Below are 10,531 nucleotides of genomic sequence, written 5' to 3'. Positions count from 1 at the left end.
ACTCAGCAAAATATTTGCTTAGCAATTTTTTACTGTGACGTCATAGACATAAAATGTTACCAAATATGTTTTTTATCAAAATTTGCATTTCAGAAAAAAATGTAGGTAGATCTTTTTTATTCTTTTAAATAACTTAGTTTATGCAGCACTAGGATATTTACCATGTATTATGGAAAATTACGACGACCGGGTCAACTTTGAAGATTTGCTTCTGCACTGCCAACTGCAAGCAAAAAGGGTTAAAAATTTAGCACGGTCGGCAAAGCTTTTTAGCAGCCACGCTAGCATGCAATCCGAAAAAGTTCAATCCATCACAAAAAACAGTGCTGTTTCAATACATAAAGATTTAAAGGGTGTCGAGGACGCTGAAACGGCTCAGATTGTTACAAAATTAAATTCCCTTATTCCAAATCAAGAACAAAAATCTTTTAAAAAGGTACGGCCAAAACGAAAAATTTCAAGTTAGAGTAAGTATTATGTAACTTTTTAGTTTGTATTTTAGTTTACAAAGGATTTTAGCAGGCCAAAAAAGCAAAAATCCTTAAATTTTGATTCCAAAATTGGTATGCCAACTCTTCCCGTTGCCGGCTCCAGCGATTTATCAGAAGAGGCAAGCGATTCGGATTCAGAGTTTTACCCCGACTGGACTAGTATCGAGTCGTTCACAAGCAGTTTATCACGCGGCAGTTTGGGAGAAGGCCGTTCCTCGCTAATATTTGAAGGTCTGCAGTCTCCAGACGATGTACTTTTTGAAGACGACGATGGGCTTCACTTGTCTGACGACGATGAGTTCGATGCCTTGGCAAAATCTCGACGGGACGGTGCCGCAGTTGAATGCAAAGTCAAATACGAAAATTTTAGTACAGGTCAAAAACTCATTAAAAAATAAAATAAAACAATTTTTTTTTGCAAAGTAAGCAAAACAAGTTAAATTAAATAGTAAATGATGTAATACGGCAACTATTTATGCACTACAACTAAACCTTATTACTAACCGAGGTTCTGGTATAACATACCGTTGTTTTAAGACAAGGCTGCGTCTTTTAATCATTTTTTTTGCAGGCAGCGATACGGAGTTGGAAGATCAAAAAGTAATGCTTGATTATTACAGTGGCACTAGGCAGCCAATACCAGCAGCTGGAAATGATAAACCCGGTACAAGTCAGCCGCCTAATCTTGTAAAACCAGGGCCTTCGTCTGAATGCGTAAAGTAAGTAAGAAAAAAACAAATTAATGTTCGAAACCCGTGGCAAAAACTAAATGTATATATTTAGAGCACCTGCACTGCGCAGAGTAAAGAGTATGATTTTGGACACAGATCTTGAGGATGGAATGCAAGTCGGAAAACGCATGTTTGTACTGCAACAAAAACGACAAATAGACACTCAAGGCGCCCATTTATCTCCGTTGCTATCAGAACAGGACGTAACCCTTAAGGTAAAAAGGTTTATGCGTACTGTTGCATATTAAAAATTTGCTGTACTGACGGTTAAATGGACTAGTTTCAACAAATCTTAAAATTATTACCACCAAGATGTCTATGCAGTACGCTTTGCGTAAAAGCATATTATAATTAAAGAGGGTCATCCAAGTTTCAAAAATTGCCAATATTAGATCAAAACAGGGGTGCAAGGTCAGCTTAAGACAGGGCTAACCTAGTATGCAACTTAATGTTTTGGTTGCAAAGCCGGCCTTCCAACATACAAAATAAACAATAAAAAATATTTATACACAGAAATGCCATTCCCAAGTTACGGCTTCAGCTCGCTACAGCATGAAACGGTCGCGATCAAATTTAAGTTGTAACAATCCCTTGTCTTACCAACGTGGCGTTCCTAAACCACCGCCAGAAGGAACCATAACAGAGGAAGACGAAACTGAAAACTAGATTTTCTTGTATTATTTTTTATTTGCAAGGCACATTTTCTTAAAATTTGTCACCATCAAATTGACGTATGGCGTTCTTTTATCGTCACAGTGTTGCCAAATATAAATTAATCGACATAGAAATCAAATACTCTTTCAGTATAAACAAGGCTTCGCAAGATCAATAAAAAAGCAATCGCAACTATAAAGTTAAAATAAATAACAAATTTAAATCAAATTGTTGAAGAAATGTGTGCTTAAACTAATACTGGAAAAAACAAATAAGATTTTTTTAGAATTTAGCCATTGAAAACACAGTTCCAAAAAGTAATAATTGAAAATTAAAAGTAATGGCTCGGCAAAGGTTAAATGAATGGCAATAACACTACATAAGCTGTTATAAAGTAAATTTTTAACAAATCTCTATGCATCTAAATAAAACTCTAATGGATTACATCCCTACAAAAAGCAAGTGTACTACGCAAAATACTTGTTAAACAAATTTGTGGGGAAAATTCAAATTAAACAATTTACAGATAACTGGGATTTTAGTTTTTTTTTTAATTATTTTTTAAGAAAATTTTAACACGTAAAAGATTCAAGCTCAATTCTAAATTTAACTCAGTAAAATAAGTAAATTTTTTTTTCTGTAAATTTTTTTGTTGTTGTTTTAATATTGCCCTAAAATGTAATTAAAAAATGTACCGATAGTTTTGGCCAAAGAAATGTTAACCATCTTGTAACGTTACGTCCTTGTAAAGTGTCGTCTTTTCTTTCAAACAAGTCTTATGTCCACAACAAGGGCAGTCATCAGACACTTTCAACAGTAGTAGCGCTGCTCAGGCTATCTATGCTCAAGCGACTCTGAAAAGCTCTGCCGTGAAGAGTTATAATTTCGTCCTTGGGACCGTCGTTGTTTTTACCAGCATTTGCTTGGTTTTGCAGCCTTGAGAGTCTTATTCGCTTTTCCTCGTATGTCATTTTGTGTCCACGACAGCAGAACGCGTACCTAAATCGCTCCCAACCAAGTGTGTAGAACTCGCCGATGCTTAAAAGACATGCGATGCCCCCTGAAAATATAACAAACATGGGTATGATTTTATTGTCACATGTTGTCACCAATGGTAAAGAGCCGAGTTCTTTATAATGAAATAAGGAGGACACAAACTGCTTACCTAGACCATACATAAGAAAGTTGAGGCAGCTTTTTTCCATCGGCCTAGACACGTAACAGTTGACAACTTGTGGACATGGATCTCTCTCGCATTCGAATAACTCGGGGACAAACCACCCATACAAATAATATTGGGCGACCAGAAAACCAATCTTAAAATAAAAAAACAGTTTAATTATTTTTTTAAAGTAATTTGAAAGGCATTAACGGTAACTCCTGCCGAGCTAAACAAGGACGGGTTAATTTTTGAGGATTTATTATTATTAATATCTCCAAAACGGGTAAAGGGAACGACACTCCAGACTGAATTAAAAACAAATGTGACTTTAAACATGCTTACCTCCAGTATTGTTCTAATAACCACGTGCCACCAGTATGCTCGATAAAGCTGCGGGTTCTCCAGCATAATTTTGTTCTGTTTTCTTTCAAGCACTTCCTCGGTATGACGATGTTTGCGTGGTTGCTTTATATATTCCACCTTTCGTCCCTTGGCGTCCGCGTAAATGGGATAGCCATTTGCCAAGCTTTACATAATAAAAAAAAAGTTACAACGATACAAAATATTGTACTGTAGGCTTAAGATATATTGCGCTATACAGTTACCTTGCAAAGCTCTTTAAAAAATGACCTACCCATGATCCGGGTAATTCCATCTTTTCGTCGTTTTGACGTCATCAATGGACGTACAATTGTTGTCCGTCGTCGACCCTTTTCTTTTCTCCATCAAATCCTTGTCTTCGTCGTTACCCTGGCCTCTGTAGCGCCGCCTAGCAGCCTTGCGGTCCGATTTTAACCGTTCGGAAAGCTCGCTCTTTTTCGAGTCCAGTTTCTTTACGACATACAGAGGCGGCGCTGTAGCGTTGCTGTAAGGTGGTGAACTGCGCATCCGTTTAGGCGGAGGATGTATATACGTTGGCTCGGAGCCCGACTCCCAGGTCTTGGCCGGCGGCTCTTCGTCGCTCATTGGAAATTTCACGCACGCGTGGTATATCTTGTGGCTTGCATAAATGCAAAACAAAATGCCGGGCGAGGAAACGACCAGCACCATAAGGGACCAGAAGCGAAGTTGCGAGATCGGCCGAAACCGATTAAAACAAACATTCTGACAGCCCGGCGTCAGTGTATTGCAAACGAATTGCGACTAAAAATAAACACAGAATATTAGATCACATAAAACCTACATTTCAAGTCGGGTTTATAAATTTATCACGGTTACTTAATTATTTATAGACTGTACGGAACTTATAGTAAAACTACGTTTAAATGGTGACGTCACGAATATCTAAAATGCCCCGTTATATCATTAATTTTTCATAAGCTGCTTCATGACAAAGTATAAAAAATTAACTTTGTTAAATATGCCACAAAAGTCATAAGTTTTAGGCTTATCAAATTAATTTATTTCTTTACCTGCTCGTCGTGATATACGTTGTCTCCTATTCTAGCCACCACCAAAATTCGAAAAATAAACATCATTATGATCCACAATTTACCCGGGAAAGTAGAGTGGATTCTCACTTGGTCCAATAAGCCGTGTATAATATGCCATGCCATACTATTGTCTTTTTATTTTAAATGATTCAAATAAATTACCAAAACTCTAACCTTCGGCGTAGTTTACAAAATTCAATACTTAATAGTGCCTGCAATATCTAAAAAAATAACAGTTTTATTTAGAAAAAAAATATGTTTTGGCAAAAAAGCAAATTTTATCACTTGTCTTCTATATGGAAAAACAAACCACTATTCTGCCTTATTCTGGTATTTACTTAACTAAAAGCTCTCTATACATATCTAAGGTTATAAAAATCACCCTTTCCAGCATTAAAAGTCTTTTAAAATCTTAGTCAAATACAACTGAGTCATTTCGATCGTATCTATCTTATGCATTACCGGAATAGACTCTGGATCGCTCTGCAGTTATATATATGTATATATAGTTGCTCTATAACTTTCACACTATGTCCATCATGGAGATTATGCGATTACCTTTTAGCACGTTCTCACTATTTCGGGTTTACCTCAAGTTTAATTATTATATAACGAACGGTGCTAATTTAAACTTCCTGGCGACCTTTGGCAAAGGTGAAATACCCGAACATAGCCTGATATATGTAAAAGAGCAATCGCATAGAAACTAACTCTTGATAAAAGATTAATATTTGAATAAAGAGGTATATTGCGGACTGTTCGGATTTTAGTAAATGTGTGATTTTTTTCTACATATTTGGTTAAACTGGAGCCTAATACACCTGGGACCTCAACTTGATATTAACAAACTACGACGGCGGTAAGCCCAAATCCCTAAAGCGGTAAAGGAACTTTTAACTGACTAAATCCCCAATTTATTCGCGATCCCATATTCCCATGAATGGAAAGTATTAATTTACAAAAAAGAATGCGCAAAAATAAAATATATTTTTCTTTTTGTTTGTAATTTTTGCAATAAAAGCCTAGCTGGCTTAAAACTCAATATTTGCCGATTTTTCTTTTTTTATACGAAATTTTATTGGTAAATGCTACTTTTTTTGTAGCGTTATTGTTTACCAAAATGGCGTTTGCGAATGAATAAAACTTTACTTTTTTTAAAAATATTGTGATAAATGTTTACTTGGATAATATATCTATAAAAAATACTGACGTACAAAAATGATTATATGCTTATTCTATTTTATGGAAGAAATGCCTTAATTAATTATGATCTTGCTTTCTAATATTTCTTAATAAGATTAAATATGACCTAGTTTTGTCCCTTATATAACAGTTAAACTAAGAAGAAAGCTAAAGGGTTCTACGTGTGAGCAAAGAAGAAAAGACTCGAAAAAAATCTTTAAAGCGACATTCTTCTTTCGTTTATACTGATAAGTAAAAAATAGAAAATAATAATTAAATTAATTTACACATTACAGAATATGCTTATTCAATCTAAAACTTACATTTAAACACAGTCTTATTTTTTAAAAATAACAATTTTTATAACTAATAAAACGTCCCCTTTAAGGTTTTTATTTTGATAGAACCCGAGAAATTTAAGAGAATCAAGTTTTTTGTTTTAACGGTCGCCATTAGAATCTATTATATAACATAATGGGTAAAATTACACGACCACAATTAAGTAAGATTTTAATTAAAAGGGAATCTGATCAACAGAAGACAAATGAACAAAGAAGACTGCCGGCCCAGATTGCTGCTAAACAAACAGACAACTTTTCAAAAACAAACAGGCACATATCCACCCACAAGCACTATGCGTATTCAGTAAAACTCTTAAAGAACAGCAACTTAACCATTCCATTTAAAAAACCCTTCTTTAAGGCGTTGTCGCCACAAAAGAGTTAGTTAGAAACTAGGAGTAAAAAGAGCAAAAAAAATTGAAAAAGCATGAAATGTTTTAAAACAAATAATAAAACAAATTTTAATATGTCACTTCAAAATGTTTTGAGATGATTAAAGTAAGAAACAATACATCATAATACAGCATACCTTATTACATCTAAGATTCCTATCATAACATTGTGACAACGCTTCAGCCTACGCAGGTCACCCTTTAACACGTGATTACTAAGATTGTTTTTTCACTTAACACAATTCCCAATTTAGTCATAATGTTTAAATACTACGTAAAAATGCTTGGAGTTTCCAAAACGATAAAAACAACAGCCATTTTAGAAAACAACTAAATTGTTAACTTAAGTTAAAATGTTAGTAATCATTTTAAATAGCGCAAACTTTCTTAACTAATAAATTATAAAAAATATTTTAAATGTAAAGAAATTGCGCTTTGCGGTCGTTTCGAAGGTCATGACGTCATCATGACTTTAAAAACCCATCCGCGTGACGTCACGAAACGGGAGTTCAAGTTCAAAATGTGTCAACATGTGATGAGAGCCACCCGTTACGCTTATCAGAAATGTCGTCTGGCTGATAAATGGCCCATCCCATTAGATGTATTAAAAGCCAGTCGCAAAGAGTTATGATTTATGACATATCTACCGCGAAAATACTCTGCTTTTCGCCAGTTTAAAATCACACTTGACTTTAACCAAGATCCGGTGTATTTTTAAAAATATCAGGAAAAATTGGGCTGTTTTATGTTACATACTTGTGCATGATATTTTCAATATCAAAAAGTCAAGTTCAATAACTATTTCCGAAATACTGAAAAAATGGGCTTTTAATTTATTTTTTGACTGTACTAAGTGCTTTATAATTGAATATAATACCTGTTCTTTTAATTTTAATTTAAACACACTACTCCGCGCTGTCATATTAATATCGAAGAGAAGCCGAAATTTAAGAAAGTCTTAAAAAGTTTAATTATAAACCCTAAGTGATACGTAAGTGTATCTTTGTAAATATTGGCTTAATTTTCAGGTTCAAATTTGTTTTAATTACCACGTTGTACCAGTTACTGATAACCAATGCAAGACAAGCCCATTGAGTTGATGAATAATTAATTAAATTAACCAAAAATTAAAGTTTAAAATTTGAGCGCCAGAAAACATATCTACACACAATCTAATTAAAAGAGGGAGTATTCAACGATAAAATCATATAGAATTCTAAATTATTTTGGTAAACTTTACAAATAACAAAAACTATATGGCTATTATTTGATTTAATTATTCGCAATTTAGCAATTTTTACAAAAAAAATAATAAAAAAATATTTTTTTACGACATGTAAGTATAGTAATTTAATCTAAATTATTTCAAGAAACTTACTATATTTTGAAATCAATTAAAATTACTAATTCACAAGCAAAATATTGTTTTACATTAACCATGCGTTAAACTGTTCTTTATTTTTACTTTTTCATTGTAAAATTAATTATTTATCAAAAAGCGCCATTATTTTATATTTTTTGCTCTTTTACTTTTCTAAGTATTAAATATTCATAGCTTAACAAGGTAAGGAATTTGCACCACTTTAAAAACAGTAAAAATAAACAAAACAGTGACGTGCGTCCACCACTAGTTTTCCATAACCAACTTGTCAACAAAACGCTTTATTTTTTAAAAACAATTTTGGTTTGAGTTACAAAACCATTTCTGACGACTGTTGCAGCTTACAAACTTATTTCTGTTACTCAGTTGCATATTATTAACTCTTATAGGCTTTCGTCCAATTACAAGCTTGTTAATATAACCGCATTCGTCACAATCACGTATTGAAAAAATGATTATTACTTCACAGGGATTAAGCTACGGTGTCACGAATATCCAGTAATGATGCCGGTACAAGATCGTAATCTGTCACTTTAAGATTACAGTGGTTTTTTCCCTGTAGAGACATTAGCATTATAAAAATGATATTAACTAATCAAGTTAATCAATGAGTGCAAAAATAAGTCGATTAAAATTTCCAAATGTGTTAATAATACAGTTTCTAATAACACATGTAAGGTTAAGGCGTTAAGCTTTAGACTAAATATAGAAATTAACAAACGTCAATACCCTAAAAAATGTAGAGGTAATAGTAATAGTAAAACAATATAATAGTAAAACAATCGAGTCAACCGAAATTTATTACCGAATAGATACTTGTGCGAAAAACATATTACCAAGAATGCCATTTTATCTATACAACGAGACATTTTTACCCACTTCTACCCTAACTCAAAAAATTTTAAAAATATAAAAGTTGCGACAAAATTTAATATTCAAATAAAATTTCACCAAGGCAGTTGCAAATACCTTTAAACAAAATTTTACCAAAAAATAATAATAACAACAATTTTGTTATGTAAATAATCATAAAGAAACTCCAACTGGAAATTAAATTAGACAAATACGACATTTTAAAATATTTCCACTACAACTTAGTAACGGCCAACTTCAATCAAAATCCTGATGAGCGAGGATGTCATCACATATTAAAATACCACGTGACCTTTACAAATTATATAAATAAAACATTTCATTTAATAGTTTTAAACATAATGTGTTGCTATATTTAATACATTTTTACCTCACTTTTTCGTTTAATAAAGTTTTAATGTGGCCTAACAAAATAAAAATTTCGTTTTAAATACAATTTCTTCAGCTTTAAAAAAAATAATATTTTTTTAGCTTTAAAACAACGCTTTTTTATGTTAACTTGAAAAATATCAACAAAAAGAAGGTTAATCGCAGTAAAAATTATTCATTTATTTTAACACAATTTTAAAGTACAGCCAGTTCAATATTTGTCTTCGCTTTTCTTCATTTTAAATTTTGACTCAGTTATAATTAAAACTTAACAACAATTAAAACAGTCCGTTTAATAATTTAAACCTCGTTTTCTATCTTTTGATTATATTGCTAAAAATATATATGCTGGGAGCTGGTAAAAACAAACACACAAAAAATTGTGCCTTTAAAATGTGCTCCTTAACCACAGAAAAGGTTTTTTTGTAATAACTGCACAATTTTTAACTCCCGCGTCTGAGCAAATTGAAGTACAGAAAAATGAATAACTAACTGTTTATTAACGATTTGTTTGCATTGTTCGTTGTTAAAAATATTTAGATATGCTAATACCTACTACAACATTTCTAATATGCCCTACCTCGATTCGCTTTGTTAAACTGAAAGTTATAAAATACATAAAGCCACTTTTTACAACGTGCAAACTTTAAACTTACCGTATAAACTGCGACTATCACTTTTTTATAACTCTATTTTGTTTTCTGTTTTACGATTCGAGAAAGCAAAATAGCATTAAAATGTGGGTTTAATAATATTCGAGTTCATATTATCAGATACTCAACTAGCAAGCTTAATTAAAACTCCCCCAGGCATTGTATAGACTTGGTTTATAGATAACATCACCAATGTTGTTTGGTTATGTCATAAATCACTCATTTTCCTATTACAAAAACTCGTTACAATGAAAACATATGGAAATTTAACAAACCTATTTATAATTACTCATAAACAATTTATCTACAATACTGTTTTAGGTCACTTAAACCACAGAAATTGAACGATACTTTTGTTAATAACTAAATAACTTCGTCAACTTTTTCTTAGAAACCAGTTTTTACATAATTGTGCCAAGTTTTTCAAACTGCTTCGTCAAAACATGCTAAATTGTTACTGAACTACACTGTTGTTGAACTCTATAAAAGGGATTAACTTGATCTAAGGCTAAGAACTAGACCTGATAAGACCTCAACGTCACACGTTATGCTTTGTGTTATGAGTATAGCAGACCGCTTTCTCTGCGACGTTAAACGAGTCAGGCTAAAAGCACTATCGGGCGATAGAAGTTTCAAAACTTCAACTTGAGCTATGGACAGTTTAGGCATGCGTAAATAAACAAAACGGTGTAAAGAAATCCTCAACATATATAAGACATTGTCTAAGTCTAGGGTTATTTTAGTGTGACTAGTTGTTTAAAAGGGTGTGCCATAACATTTATACAATTGAGTAAGAACGAATCATTATATGATGTACTCTCAACGTGTGTATTAATTTATTTTGGGGTGATTTTCTCATGCTTGCAACC

At 32.6% G+C, this 10,531-nt stretch overlaps 1 protein-coding gene across 1 annotated transcript; it reads right to left on the bottom strand.

Moving 5' to 3' along the window:
• Nucleotides 1-1,895: 1,895 nt before the first annotated feature.
• On the bottom strand, nucleotides 1,896-4,688 carry LOC145754959 (gap junction delta-2 protein-like). Its single transcript, XM_082571136.1, has 5 exons — nucleotides 4,451-4,688; nucleotides 3,673-4,181; nucleotides 3,381-3,564; nucleotides 3,042-3,192; nucleotides 1,896-2,936 (listed from the first exon to the last, which is right to left on the bottom strand). Exons 1-5 carry the CDS (start codon nucleotides 4,592-4,594, stop codon nucleotides 2,677-2,679), a joined length of 1,248 nt encoding a protein of 415 aa, XP_082427262.1. The 5' UTR covers nucleotides 4,595-4,688; the 3' UTR covers nucleotides 1,896-2,676.
• Between the last annotated feature and the right edge of the window lie 5,843 nt (nucleotides 4,689-10,531).

Source organism: Corella eumyota, chromosome 6, assembly GCF_963082875.1.
Source record: "Corella eumyota chromosome 6, kaCorEumy4.1, whole genome shotgun sequence".
In the NCBI taxonomy this organism is placed as follows: domain Eukaryota; kingdom Metazoa; phylum Chordata; class Ascidiacea; order Phlebobranchia; family Corellidae; genus Corella; species Corella eumyota.
Note: the sequence above shows the minus strand (reverse complement) of the source record. Positions and strands in the feature narration are given on the sequence as shown.

Coding starts and splice junctions, on each gene's coding strand:
- LOC145754959 (XM_082571136.1), bottom strand. CDS start 4,594: ATGGCATGGCATATTATACACGGCTTATTGGACCAAGTGAGAATCCAC. Junction 3,193..3,380: donor TTATTAGAACAATACTGGAG/GTAAGCATGTTT, acceptor TTTTATTTTAAG/ATTGGTTTTCTGGTCGCCCA. Junction 2,937..3,041: donor CTTTCTTATGTATGGTCTAG/GTAAGCAGTTTG, acceptor TTATATTTTCAG/GGGGCATCGCATGTCTTTTA.